Source organism: Jaculus jaculus, chromosome 1 (genome assembly GCF_020740685.1).
Source record: "Jaculus jaculus isolate mJacJac1 chromosome 1, mJacJac1.mat.Y.cur, whole genome shotgun sequence".
Classification (NCBI taxonomy): Eukaryota; Metazoa; Chordata; class Mammalia; order Rodentia; family Dipodidae; genus Jaculus; species Jaculus jaculus.
Window position 1 is genome coordinate 304,939,557 of NC_059102.1, and position 15,897 is coordinate 304,955,453.

A 15,897-nucleotide genomic window follows, 5' to 3' on the forward strand; every position below is an offset into this window, starting at 1 on the left:
TTTAACAGAATAGATATTTTAAACATCATAGTCTCTTTTACATAGAAAAATTTAAAAATAGTATTAACTTGAGGAAGCTTATTTCAGGAAATGTACCTTTACCAATCAATGCAATTACTAAAGGGGACAATTTTTAAGGTTTCTTACATTTTGTGTTGTTGGTTTTTTATTTTTTTACTATGAAATGATTGAATTCCAAACTTTGCTTCCATTTAATATATATTTAATTCAAAATTCTTTCTTTTTATAAAATGGCCTTTATGTTTCAAAGAAAGTAATGTTTATAGGTCCCTTACCTATTTTCTCCCAGGTAATATTTTTTAGCTGAAAAATAGAAAGGACCTAAGGGTCTCTCTGGCATGACTCCAAGAGTAGAAATGATAAGAATTACTTTGTAAACCAAGGAGTCCTTGTCTATGCTTAATGAGGCCTCACACCCATTTTGGGTCAAACTTTAAACAAATGAAGAGCAACTGTACTTAATTTTCAATTGTATGAGTTAAAGATCAAAAGTAAAAGGTCACTTTGTAAGCCTTTACTGAAGATAGTCTATGTACTAGTACATATACCAACACGTGTACACACATTATCCTAAAAATCTTCATATCCATTTCTGGGGTATTTAGAATAATGCATGCTTCCATTTTAATATTGCTTTAGAAGGAGATATGCAAATATTTTAGGGATCATGGAATCTATTCCAGAGGAAACTAATCAACAGTGGACATATCCAACTAAAATTGCCCTGGATGTCATAGTTAGCATAACTATTAAAATTAAACATTGTATATGTTTATAAAAAAGGAAACTATTTGCAGGGTCTGGCCAAATTTCAGTTATTTTTCATTTCAGAGGGATTATACATTAGACTGGGTACAGAGTTAATTTTTTTTCTAAATTATTTTCTGCCATCTAAGAGAAAGGAAATTCTCATTTGTATCTTCAACACCATAATTTTCAGTCTACTTGAATTTTCAAACCAGTTTTTTAAAGGCATAGATTTCAAAATTAAAGAAAGTTTGTTTGTAACAGGACAAAGTTTCACACTGATCATTTTCCTCCCATTAGTCAATAGGATTAACATCCTTCCTGTTTTTCATTTGAGCTTTTGGCTTAGATAATATGTTTATGTTTTTAAAAGACCAAAATATACCATCTCCCCCACCTCTCGCCTACAGACCACCCAAGTATTATACTCTGTGGGAAAGAGGAAAGAGTTTAGGCATGAAATCTTAATGAAAGAATCCTCCTTTTAATTTGTTTTTGTTTGATAGAAATTTTAAGCTGTTGTAGCTGTTGTAGGAAATTAAACAGAAAGTAGTAATTGGTAAAGATTAAAAAGGAAAAAAAGACTCATTCACAAATGTTCTCATTAAAGAGAAGCCAAAGCTTTCACTGACTGGACAGGCAGGATCTGCTTTTGAAGGTCGGCTCATTTTGCTCTTATCTCAAGGCCTATCCCACCCATCACAATAATGTCCAAATAATGACCACGAGACCATCACTTAGAAATTCCAGTTTAAAATACCTGGGAGGCCAGTCTCCAATCTGAGGCAGGGTTCGTCAGTTAAGATTAAAATTTTCTTATTTTGAATAACTTTTTACTGTGGTGTCCTGTGAGTTATATAGATATAAATATTAAGCTCCTTTTCAAAGCTCCTTTGTTAAGAATTTTTATCAACTATGATAGAGATAATGAAGCAAATTATGGAAAGTGCTTAATTCTTCATTTTGGATTTTCTAACTTGTCATGATACCCATCTTAATGGACTTGCGTGGGGTTAGTTGGCTTAATTTTTCTGCAGGAGATTTAGAAGATAACACTTTCTTGCATTTTTTTCTCAAGATAAACAGAAAGAAAACAAGGTGTCATCAGTACATTAAACATTACATAGCATTATAATGATGCAATAGTTCTTTCACATTTTAGATTGGAATTTTAAAAGGATCACAAAAAGTCATTTTTTTCTCTGTCTTTGATTATTATTGTTTTTAATCCAGTTAGGGGCAAGTTCAGCATAACAAAGAAACAAGCATTGCCCACATGTATTACAACTGTACTTGAAAGATAGGTCAGAAAAATTACTTGTACCCAAACTCATGGAGTATCAAAATCACTTTTCCTTGTTTCTTCAACAAGATTCTTTTCTTCTCTGTTAAAAAAAAAAACTGTTATGACTTCTCAAGCACCAACATTTTTTGTGGATATCACAGTATAATAAAACTGTTTTATATTAAAGTATATGAACTCACAAATATTTCTTTTTACTTTTTCAGGTTGCATGCACCATTCGTTTAATTGAGCAGAGTAAATTGGAACAAATTATTTGTGGGAGAGAGAGGGAAAGCTATATGGAATTATAGTAATTTTTGATTGCTACCAATATATTTTTTTGTAAGTGAATCACTCTATAATTACTTTCTATTACATTGAATGAGGTAACAAAACAAAGTAACATTTAAAGGTACCTTATTATGATTTTTTTTTCAATTCTAACTTTGTAATTATTTAAACAGTAGCCACATCGAGTGACATTTTGGTTCTGTCAACAAAAATAAAAGCTCTATTCAGAAGTGATGGGCAGAAACACACATTTATTTTTAAGAAATTAAATAAATATGCATAAAATTGTACTTATCAACTCTTTGTTAAAGTTTTGCCATAGCTAGGCACTATATGGAAGTTTAGATTTTGTAGGAAATTGTCATCTGTTCAGTCTTTAAGCAGCATTTTATTTTCCATAAAATTTCTATTTGCTATTTTCTCAGAATTTTACAATGAAAGGTAAATAAGAAAGTGTTTGTTTTCTTTAAAGTTCTTTGAAAATATCCCAAATATATAATCCTTAGACAATAATGTGTACTTTGTTATTTTTAAATAACCTTTTACAATTTTGATTTGTTGACTGTTTTATGTTGTAAAGGAGATAGAAGTTGTGAGGCACCTCTTACAGATGCACACTGGTGACATAGTCATATAGAGCTGTGATTATTCCTACTTTGCTAGAATTACATTTGACATTTGTATATTTAACATCATGAAATTTTTTCTTACACAAATTAGAATATCAGTTGCATTTGGAGTATAAAAAGAACTTTCATTATCTGTGTTTAAGGTACTACTGAATAACAATGTCCAACATATTATGACCACTCCTGTGGATGAAAACTTTCTAGTTTATATCCACTGATGCATGGCATGGCCCTGCTATTAAATAAAATGGAGATAAGTTTTAACATTCACATGCATGTTCTAAAACTTTGCACTTAAAATGGAAAGGAGATTTTTAAAGCAATTTCCTGTTGTTTGGTAAAAATATGTTCCCATGTAAACCCCATGGTCAATGTCTGAGATACCAAAGGCTGTTGGCTAGATTGCCAGGACAATAGACTCATTAATAACATTAGAAATGGCTGCTGGTACCACATAAATGGCACTTTTCTTCTTCACGGGCACGGGTAGGGTACTTATATACTAGAAGAAACGTGTGTACAGCCCTTAGCTTCGGTATTAAGATATGCAGAGTTTTTGTGAAGAGGAAAACATCTGGTTCAATTACTCTGAACTCTGACTGCATGAGAGCCAGTAATAGAAACTGGACTTAAGGAAAAATAAGTTCTTTTTTTTTCACCCCCTTAAAATCATAATGTGAGTTTTCTGTTACAGTAATTATCCATGTTAGCACATTTGGAACAAATGTATAATGTACTTTCTGAATAAAGTCAAAGTCTAACTTGTTTTTAGTTCCATAATGTTTTAATGTTTAATTCTGTTGTGTGTTTTTCTCCTTCCTGCCTACCCCCCAAAATCACCAAAACTGGAAAACAGGCTGATTGTATCTGTCCATGAGCAAAGGAAACCTGAAGGACCCAAGGGCCTGGCTGGACAGAGTTGTCATGTGTCTGCCTGTCTACACTTGCTGTGCAGAACATCCGCTCACCTGTACAGCAGGCACAGACAGGCAGTCACATGACAACCCAGCCTGAATGACAACCAGCCATTGAAAGCAAGCAGCCCTCACACCATACATCTACACCAAGAGCTACAACCACAGTGAGGAGCTGGGGCGGGACTTTTAATTTGTTGGCTTATTAATACTTAACTCGTATGTATTATTATTTTATTTTGATTCAACTATTAAAACCCACCCAAAGTAAAGTGAGTGGTGCCTATGAAATATAATAAAGCCCATTTCTGAAAATGATCCTGTGCTTTCTATAGTTCTCTTTTCCTACTTGTTGTCAGTAAATCACTTAACATTGTGCACATCTTTGCTGATTCCCAAAATCAATATAAGAAAGTAACATAACATCAGTTTGATGTTTGTGAAAGAATAAATTATCCTAGTAACTCTAATATATAAAGTATCATTTTCTATATCATGACTCTTAAGGGGGTAGGGCATAGAAAAGGAGAAAGAGAGTGAGAGAAGATTGAAAAGAAAAGAAAAGGAATATGATATGGAGGGTCAACTATTTAGACTTAAGAAACTGCCAGTCTTGTAAAACGTAGTTAAAAATATTTTCAATATAATTTTCAAATGCATTATTTGTGTCTTCTTTCGGATAAATGGATTATTAAGACTGAAATTTCAATATTCCAAGTATCATAATATATGAAGATTTATTACTGTGCTACTGTTTAAGGAAGAAGGGGCTTGTACGACAGTTGTAAGATTGAAATTTACAGGGTAAGTGTATTTACTTGGAATAACTGCTTCCATTCACATAAACTTTCACACGCTTGAAATGCTCAAACAAGTCAGTAATTTCAAAAGGGCAAAAAAAGTGATTAGTACGTCTACATTGTATATTTAGCCCTATCTTTTGGGGAACTATTAAACTTTAGACACTGCTATGTACTGGAGTGAATTAATGAGGGCTAGCTTTCATTTATGAGTATTTTATTTTTTAATTTATTTATGTGCTTGTGTGTGTGTGTGTGTGTGAGAGAGAGGGGGGGGTGGGGAGGGAGGGAGATACAGAGAATGGTCATGCCAGGGCTTCCACCCACTGTAAACGAACTCCAGAGACATAAGCTACCTTGTGTATCTGGCTTACATGGGTCCTGAGAAATCTAACCTGGGTCCTTTGGCTTTGCAGGCAAGTACCTTAACCACTAAGCCATTCCTCCAGCCCTGTATATGAGGATTATAAATAATTAAGGTTAAAAATTGGGAAGGTAGGTCGCTTCAGAAATTTGTTCAACTTTGATTTGGTTAATTAAAATGTTTTACCACTCAGTATTCAAAACTAATTTTTATTTCCTATTTCTAATCTTTAAAAATATAACGGGAAGCTTCTTCAAACTATTCTATAGTAATTAAACACCTCAAGTATATATCTTGAATTAAAGCAAATCTTTTTCTAAATAGACATTTTAATTTAAAAATGAAACATACCTAAAGGTTGAGTTCGATAGCCTTCAACATTTTTGATTTTGTGATATTTGTACTAAACCTGCCAGGATAGTTTCTTTAAGACAAAAAAAAAAAAAAAAACCTCTCAGACAAAACTATGAAATGGAAATACAGTAATACAATAAAACTAAACTTATTCTATGTCAGCAATTTGAACTTACAGAAACACATCTTCTATTAAAATCTGCTTCTCTTTCTACCAGAGTTATTGTGCAATGTGGGTTTTTACCTCAAAAAAAGTCCCATGGCTAGCAAATAGAATAAATAATTCATAGAATGTAAACTATAAACAGGAAGACAATATAAAACTGAGATAGCTACATAGTTCTACCCAGTTTTAAATGCTTTATACAACCTACAGCAAACACTGCCAGGCCAGAGTATGTGTGGGGAGACCCTCTTATACCTTGCAAGGCCATGTCAGGAGGGTGCTTTACAGCTCTCAGGATGGCAGAGGACACCAATCAGAACAGGAAGGATAGCTGGGGAACAGCAGGTATCTTCAAGCAAACGCCCAAGAATAATGTTTCAAATAGCTTTTCCACAAATCACAAAGTTACCATTAAAAAATATATTTCTTAGCTTTCAGAAACTTTAAATCTTTTGTATAAATTTTAACTTCATTAAACATAGCACATTTAAAATTTTATTCTTCTGAATAAGGATAATACAAAGGGTATGGACTTTACAGTACATACTTTGGAAAAATGACAATGTGTGTAGACAGGAGACTGGGCCTGTATTTGAAAGCATTTTCAATAAATTGCAAAATTTACTGGCCATTATTGTTGATCAAATAATAATAATTTTTCAAAATCATTAATATTTGAAGAATGCTAGAATATGGAAATATTTGCAGGAAGTAATCTTACATTAAAAAACATAATATAAGACACTTTCTGTATATGAAAGCACCATCAGCTATGAAGATGAATAATTTTAAGTTATATAAGTAGATTTAAGTTCAGTATTTATTTTGACTTCTTTTTTAGTAAAAATAACTTAGTTGTGGCTAAGGATAGGATCTCAATGAGAAGCATGCACAGTATTCACAGGGCCAGCACTGACCCTCCCCACACAGAGAATATGTGGACCTAGGACAAAATGGGCCCTGCCTAAAAGTATAAGTGAAAATGAAAAGAAAACTGAAGATTTCTGTGACGTCTTGATCTCAGAAATTTTTTTTTTTTTCTTTTTTTGAGGTAGGGTCTCGCTCTGGCCCAGGCTGTTGATCTCAGAACTTTTATCATTCAGGGATTCAACTGTCATTTTGAATCCTATTTCCAAGTTACATCTGTCATCTGTTACAGCTTCACAATAAAAACAATACTAAGTAAATATCCCTATAAGAGGATTATATAATCTCGTTATCAAACTATCCAAACATTTCAACCCACAAATATGAGGTCTGTAATTTCTTAGGAGTCCAAAGAATGTCCTTACTTCAGTGCAGATTTGGGTTTTGTTCAATAGTGTAGGGTTAGTACATTTCCACTGGGAATACTTCTGCTCGTGGCTCTGCTTGCCTAAGAGGATTCCACCTTGATTTTAATCTTTATGTTGGGCTACAGAAGTAAGAAAATATTGGAAAACCACCTTTATTATGTATAAACTAGCAGTCCTTTTCCTTCAGTCATTTTAACTGTTAAAATTTACACATTTCTATAAACTTCCCCCTTTCTCATTGATAATAATGAAAATCGGGTTCTTTTTCCTTGAATCAAGTATCTTCTACTCTTAAAATTTATATTTTAGAAATATTTTAAAGAAAGGCTATCACTTTTTTGAATCTTGAAGTTATAATATTTATATACTATTATCTTGACTAGAAATTCTTTTGAAATGACAGTTCCTATTTTTTTCTCAGTACCTTTTTCTAAATTTCCCAAGAATTTATATACAAAAAAATAACATGAGAAATTTAACTTCTTTTTTTTTTGGTTTTGCAAGGTAGGGTCCACTCTAGACCAGGCTGACCTAGAATTCACTATGTATTCTCAGGGTGGCGTAGAACTCATGGCGCTCCTCCTACCTCTGCCTCCTGAGTGCTGGGATTAAAGGAATGCGCCACCTTGCCCAGCTGAGAAATTTAATTTTTATTTAAATTACCTTCAATCCAAGAAGTCATACTTATACACTCAAAAGACAAAAACGCATTAACCAATGATGAAAACTAATAAAATCCAAAGAAATTCTATAGTTCAATAAATTAATGTAGGCACTTGTTATACTTGATATTACACTTAACATGTGTTAATAAATTGTTCCATGAATATTCACTTTCGGAAAGAAAATCTCTCAAGTCCATTTATTTCTATGAATTTCCATGAACTAATCCTAGCCCAAGCTACTATGATCTCTCATGCAGACCATAATTATAACTACCTAACAACTCCCCAATCCAGTTTTGTCTTTATCTATTCAAATCCACCAAACAACTGAAGGCATCAACTGAGAAATTCAACTCTGGAGCTGAAAAGATGGCTTAGTAGTTATAGCACTTGCCTGCAAAGCCTAAGGACTCAGGTTCAATTCCCCAGTACCCACATAAAGCCAGATGCACAAGGTGGTACATGTGTTTGGAGTTCATTTGCAGTGGCTAGAGGCTCTGGTGTGCCTGTTCTCTCCCCACCCCTCTCCCTCTCTCTTTATCTATCCATCTATATATCTCCCTCAAATAAATAAACAAAAATTCTTTTGAATATTTCAAGTCTGATCATGTGACCCTCCAGTTTAAAAAAATTCAAAAGCTTCTCATCCCTGTGGAAACAAGTCTTTTATCTCCAGAGTACCTTTTGCTCTTCCTCCAGTCCCCAGAGCTTAATCCTGTTCCTAACATTCTTCAGGCTCAATCCTACCCCAGGATGTTAATACAAACCTTCTCTGAAGTCTCCCAATCCCATAACCCGCCAACTTAGGCATTTTTTAATGTCGAACACAACACTGGCTTTATGTCTTTCATAGTCTGTACTGAGAATCTGACAGGTTTGGTTGTTTGAAAGTTTTCTTTATTCAAAGTGCCCCTCAAACAGGCAGCTATTATAGAATCTGTGTTAACTATCAGTGCCTGTAATATGGCTTTGGAAATATTTGTCAGAAAATGTTCAGGTGTGCAATATTGACACTTCACAATCAGTTAAGTCCATCATTGTCTTGGAATGTTTAAGGTGGAGAATGCAAATAAAGCACTGACTTAGCTTTTATATTCATATTTATATTTATAATGACAGGGACACTATAAATACTCTATAACTGTTAGCAATGATGGCCATTATCAGGAAAACTAGGAATACTGAAAGCCAACACACTGGGTGTAAGCAGGTGTGGTAATAGATGAAAAGTTGCCTCCAAACACAAATATTAATCTCTTGGATTCTTGGTATTCTTGTATTGAGATTGTTGGTACCCGACAATCATTTGGTATTTTGTTTGGTTGAACATTGTGACTGTTTTGGATATACAAAAGTAAGTCTGCAACATAGGCCTGACTAGATGTTGGCAGATGAACTGATGAGGGTAGAGCATTTCAGATTAATAGCACAGAGAGAAAAGAAAGTGAAGAGAAAGACAGAAGCCAGTTCTTGGGATGGGCTAAAGCTAGCAGACCACAAATAGGGTCCCTATTGGTGAAAACTGTTGTGCAAAAGGGAATTTAATATTCTATTTGGTATGAGAATTGTTATATTTCTCCCAAACTCCTTAGTAAAAGTACATACTGTAACTCACCTCACAAGTTTATTTTGACACAGATCAAAAGAGACATGTCCCAACCACCTCAGTTTCCCTGTCTACATGTCCAGGCTCTTACCTCACCCCCATAAACAGCTACCTCCCCATCACACACAGGTCTTGGCATGTGTGCACTGGCAGAATGAGTAAGAGATGAGCCACAGAGAGGCCCATGAGGCCCCTGGCAATGCACTCATAGCCATTTGCACAGAAAGTTCCAGGCTGGGTTGTGGCACATGACCCAATCCCCCTAGTGATGACTTATACACTGTTATTCCTTTTATGTTGCAGAAAGCTCCAATCTTGGAGCAGAGCTAGAGAATAAGATATGGTCAAGTGACGAAATTGTGTCTGCTGTAACCACACTGCATGGCAATGACTCCATGAAGATAACATGCGGTAACTTAACATTGCCAGAACACACACAGAAACCTTTCTTTTAAGATAATGTCTGCATAACATTGAGAATAACATTACTCATGTGTTATACTGGTTTGAAAACTACTGTCCATGGATTCCTGAGGGGCTTTGTGGATCCATCCAAAATTCAAGAACAGGGCAGACAGATTCATTTTGAATACTGAGAAAGTGGAAGTGACCTTGGTACTACAATTATGCCAACTGTAACTTAAAATCATTATGTGGGTTATCATAGAACTTCCTAATGCACCAATTTGACAGCATCATTTCTAATTTTTGATTAAGATGAGCGAGAGCCCATAGGCAATAGGGGAGATAAAATGGGATCTCAGTGCCTGCTCATTGTCTGAACCTTATCCTCCTCTACTAAGAAAATCCAGATCTGGACTGAAGAGATGGCTTAGCAGTCAAGGTGTTTTCCTACAAAGCCAAAGGATCCCGGTTCAACTCTCCAGAACCCACGTAAGTCAGATGCACAAGGAAGCACATGCATCTGGAGTTCATTTGCAGTGGCTGGAGGCCCTGGCATGTCCATTCTTTCTCTCTCTCTCAAATAAATAAGTAAATAAAATATATTTAAAAAAAAAAAAAGAAAATACAGATCCCACACATCCTGTTGGACAACATGAAATAACATAAACTGGAAATTAAAAGAAATGTAAGTCAAAGAATGACATTATATGATACAAAGAGACAGTGGTATTATTTTCAATGTCAAGAATAAATATATTAAGTACCAAGAGTCCTTGCTAATACATGATTTATCAGTGCCTTATAATATCCAATGGAAGCAAGTGATCAACAATGGTCCCCACTGATCAGTGAAACTATTGAGGCTCAGTAAAGTGATTTCTCCCAGCACTGGAAGCTAGTCAGAGAAAACCCACAGGCCCAGTATCTCACCCTCTACATGGTACCACATATTGAGTTATTGGGTCTTGTATTCCATAATACCATTTTTTTTTTTTTTTTTTGGTTTTTCGAGGTAGGGTCTTACTCCAGCCCAGGCTGACCTGGAATTCACTATGGAGTCTCAGGGTGGCCTCGAACTCATGGCAATCCTCCTATCTCTGCCTCCCGAGTGCTGGGATTGAAGGCATGCGCCACCACGTCCAGATTCATAATACCATTTTGAAAAGTAGACTGAGCTGTTATTTATCATCATAGATATATTTCAACAGTCACCTATGCATATTACAACCCTATCAAAAATTGAATAAAACTATATATCATATATTATATATGATATAATCTACTATTTATTAATCAGTAATTTAGGTTCTAATAAAATATACCAGTCTAGTTACAAAAGAAAGTGAAAGGATGATGAAATACATACTATTAAGATTTTTTATGATAATCTCAATATAAATTTATCATTGAATAAGTGAAGGAACCCACAACTATGTCAGTGATGTTTTCCATGTCACATGTACTTGGCAAAGAAAGATAAATTTGCATGTATCAGGGTTTCTGAGGTATGTAAGGTAGTGATGTATGTGTAGCAAATACAAGCACTCCACTAACTGGTAAATTAGCTCCAAAAGTTAAAATGGAACTCAATTATTTACACAAAGGAATATTCTAGATTTGGGGGTCTTTGGGGTTGTCAGCAGAACCATATTTAATGTGCACGTAGTTAACTACGTTTTTTTTTGAAACCTGAGTGCCATTACAACAATGTTGAAAGTCATGCAAACTCAAGAGGTCCATGGTGGATTACTCTATGGCTGCCCTCCTGACACTTTGTGCTTGTCCTCCTATCCCTTTACCCACTCTTCAGCTTTGCTCCCAGCAACCTTTCACTTGCTAACACTGCACTCTCACAGGCAGCAGTTAGCAGTGCTGTCTCCTCTCTGCTCTGACAGCAGACTAAGGAGCAATCTGATGTGGTAGGAGCTCCAGCAAGAGAAACAAACAGAGCAGGATAGAGAAGAATAGTAGTGGCAGCCAAGGGGTGATGAGGTGGGAATAAACAATGCAGGCTCCAGTGAAAGAGGACTGTCAACTGACACAGACAACCTAAAGATTGTCATCCTCCAGTGTGGCATGGCTGTTTTGAAAACTTCCTGTCTTGTCTCTGGGCAGCATTCTGAATGAGTAACCATAGCTAATACTAAAATACAGCTATATATAAGCACAGATTTGAGTGTTTCTCACCAGTATTTACTACCCAAAGTAAGGCATCATTTTCTCTAACATAAGACTACTATGGCTTCCTAGCTGGTCCCTTGTCTTCTATTCTTGCCATGTGCACTTTCAAACAAATACACCCTAAGCATCTTGCACAGCTCAGCATCACAGTGATCCTTCTCCACCATAAATCTCATCCCGTCACACCCTGCTGGAGCACTCTAGTGGTTTTCAATTATCCTTGGGAAAAAACCCAAATAATTTGGTGGTGATGTCTAAGTTTCCCACCCCCCTGGTGCCTATGATCTTATTTCATGCCTTTCTCATGCATTATTCCTACAAATTCATCACAAACTCCCTCTCAGCTTCCATCTCTGAAGCTTTTACATTTAGTGATCTTCCTGCTGTAAAGCTCAAAAATTCTTCTTGCAGCTCATCATTCTTGTCTTCTCACATGTTACTTCCTTCCAATCACCCAGGCTAATGGCTCTTCCCTGGTCAGCTTCTTTCTCTGCAGAGCACTTAATACCAACATTATACTAGTAGTCTATTTGGTTGTGAGGTCTACACAGCAGCAACCTTCTCTGGCCTTTCTTCTCTCTTGGTGTGACCTAAATGGAGAAAGCTACCTCTTCCTCAACTTTCTTTACTAAACCATTCCCTTTCATTTCAAGGTCATTCATACACTCTCCTCTATTCATATTCACCACCCTCCACACATAGACTTTTAGTAAAACGTCCACTGGTCTTGGGTAATATTAGTGTACATGTTTACTTTCTAATTGCTGGAATCATGGATTCCAAAAGGCGCTTCAAGCAGCAGTGATTCTGTGTAGTTGTCCTGGGTCTTAGAGGTGAGGAGGATGTATCCAGCGACATGACTTCCCAGGCTCTCAAGGCTTCTTCCTTCCCTCCTGGAGTATTAGGCACCCCCCTGTCCTGCAGGCCAGAGGGCCCTACAGCTACACTCCAACAGCCAAACCTTTCCCAGTTACCTCAGGAGCCAATAGTGGCCACTCGTAGTCACAGGTCGATGCTGAGACACCTGAAAATTGTACTTATCAATGTTCTGTAGAGAAAGGTGGACTTGGGCAAACTCAGGCATTTGTGGGATTCTGAGAGCCTGAGGTCATATTTCTTGCTTGCCATTAACTACCTATTTTACCTGAGCAAGTTATCCCTACCAACGCTAAATGCTCTTCAGTAAGATAACTGAATCCTGTAGAAATGATATTGTAACACTTGGGGTTTGGGAGGTTTTGCTGGTGGAGGTAGTGATTCTTGCTTGTTTGTTTAGTTTTTCATCTGAAAAATAGCAATAATTATAATCTTTCCTCAGGTTATAATGGGGGCTAATTAGCATACACAAAACACTAGCTATTACTATCACTATTCCTCAGTAAAACTTTTTGCTTGCCCTTGGGTAACTGAGGAAGGTCCTGATTGACAATATATGCAATTATGCATAAATTATCATCTAAGAATTTGGAGGGAAATGTGTCTAAAGGATTGCAAGAGCAAGCAAGCAGAAAATGAGATCATCTGCTTCTCATACACACACAGAGAGAGAAGTGTCTTGAAGCTTAAGCTGTGACTTAAAACTACAGCTTCCCGCAGAATGGCAGGAATGTCTCTAACCACTCAGTACTGTAAAGAAATCATTGCTAATCCTCAGATTCTTACACTGGCCAGTCTCATTTTTGACTCAGGTCAGTGACATGAAAACATTTTGAATAACAAATCTGTGTTGGCATTTCTTTAGGATTTGAGTACTCTTATTATAGAAAATTCAGTGACAATCCATGCCATCATTGAATATTTTTCAACACACTGTTGCACATGAAACATCTGAGAAATGGAAAGACCCATTACGACACGAAACTTTTTCTCTAAGAACTGACAAAGACAACTTGTAGTGCCTTCAGGAGAAATCAGCTGATAGGAAGAACTAACTCTGACATACATTCCATACATTCCCTGCAGCCAATAAGATGGAGCTGATCTCACCTGTACATGGTTTTGCTATCACAGAGTATTCTTATGAAATCTTTGTAAGCTGCATTCAAAATTTCCAAACACCACTGATCAGACTAGAGTGAGTAAAATTACCAAAACATAGTTCAGTTTCTATCCATGCTCTCCTGAATCCAGTTCTATCACTTTATAGAATGTTAATAATTCTATAAGACTAATATGACTTTTATTTATACTTTTATAACTACCAGATTCAAATAAGCGGTAAGTCACAGCATCAAACTATTAATAACTAACTTAAGTTAGAAGATCATGCTTATCATAATTTCTGCTTTAACAGAGAGTAAATTCTCCAAGGAGAAAATTTGTTTAAATAATAATCTAGGAAGTACTTGATTCATTTGAGATGGATGTCTCAGTAACAATTGCAAAACTGTTAACTGTCATCACATCAGTGCTACAGTGTTAATAAGATGTTCTATATTACATTTGGGTCTTTTAAGCATATTAATGAAAATTACATTCACTATACTAGCACCTTGAATAACATCTTTTCCAACTCCTGACCCTTAAATCCACTTCTTTAGCAACAGCATAAATAAGACTATACCAAACAAATAAGCAGGAAAAAAAATTCAATGAGAAAATTGTAAAATTAAAGATCTACAAGAACAAAACTATGTTTCTCTAAACAAATATTCACTGCTAAATCTCATTCAGAGACAACTACTGGCTTCTGGAATTAAATGTCACAATAATAGCAATTATCTGAACTTTAGAAACACTTAAGTAAACTGTGGCTCTCTGTGGCTTACCTCATCATCTTTGTACCAGGATAAGCTTTCTGCTGTGAGGACAAACCAGTATCCCTTCGACCCTCCTTTCATGATGCCGATGTTACTGATGGTCAGCCAGCCCTTACGAATCACCTGCAAGAGAGCAGACATCAGCAGAAACATTTGGTTTAACATGAGCACACAAGACTAAAGGATTTAGGCTAAATAAAGACAAGATATAAATCATACTAAGAATAGCATTGTTCCCCGAAAGCTCAACTTTTTGAGCTACACAAGAGAATGTTTCTTCTAAAGCTGCAGATGACCAATGGGAGGTCTTGCCCATCAGTGAAAAGACAAAACTCTCAGACTGTTATGTTTGGTGGAAGCATAGTGACTGAAACAGACAGGAATGAAATGAGGCAGCCTAACAGACTTGTGCCAGCCTATTTATGGCATTGCTGCTACAATTAAAGCATATTTAGTTGATTGGATGAACAATAGACTCTCCATGCCCATTGCCTCTTCTCTACTTCCAGCCCATTGGTCCATTTGTGTGCCTGGCTTGCAGCATGAGGATTTACAGCAGACACTGGGCAGCAAATGATGAAGCAGAAACTCAAGCCAATCACTTAGCTTCTTGTTAACAGCCATGAATAAGGCTGATTGAAAAAGAAAGCTGAAATAATAAACTAAAATTAAAAGTTTGGGTTTTTTCAATGGTATAGATTTATCCACCTCCTTCTGGTTATTACTTGCCATTATATAAACCATACAGAACCTTTAAAACATCTCTAAGATAGTTTTCAAATTTTAAAACATTAACAATTTGGGTGACACATTTGACAGAACCCATTTAAAAGTGACATTTGAGAGAAAATGCATTTTTTCCTCACAATGGTTTTAAAGTGAAATTATTATCCATATGGCATAGTTTATCATATCCTGTACACTAATTTTGTTGTCATAGAATGAGAAACACAACTCTATATGGAACTATATTATCCTGTAGGTAAGAAAGTCTCCTATACCAAAAACATTCCCTATGCTTGTGATCTTAAAGTATTTCTTTAAAATACTTGTGTTGAATGACTGTTAGTTCATAAAAGATGAAGACAGTCTAATTAATAACCAGAGAATATTTTATATTTCTATTAAGCTTCCTAGGTGAACTTCAAGAAAGGCTAATCCTTAGAAAAATTATGAAATAAGGTAAGAGTTTCACTGCCGATCTTTCAAGCCTCTCTATTATCTCTAGGCCTGGCCACCTTTGAGTCCCTGTTTCAGTATCTCCTAAACATTCATTTTCCCTTTTGCTAATGTGATTTCTTGCAGACATCCCCATTTCTCAGGTCCAGGCTAAAGCAGTTTTCTCCAGTGATCAAAACTTTCCCTTCTTCTTACTCTCTACTTTAGAAATAAAACAATATTGCAAGATAAGGTTC

At 35.7% G+C, this 15,897-nt stretch overlaps 1 protein-coding gene across 8 annotated transcripts in view; it reads right to left on the minus strand.

The window, feature by feature from the left end:
- Dnm3 (dynamin 3) overlaps positions 1-15,897 on the minus strand; it is a 531,619-nt gene that overhangs the window by 251,554 nt on the left and 264,168 nt on the right. For 7 of the 8 annotated variants that reach the window (XM_045142169.1, XM_045142170.1, XM_045142166.1 and 4 more), the window contains one exon: positions 14,492-14,605. In XM_045142169.1, coding sequence (XP_044998104.1) covers positions 14,492-14,605 — 114 coding nt within the window. Of the gene's footprint in view, positions 1-6,855; positions 6,986-14,491; positions 14,606-15,897 lie in introns of those variants that run through there. The other variant, XM_045142172.1, reaches the window with a different exon arrangement.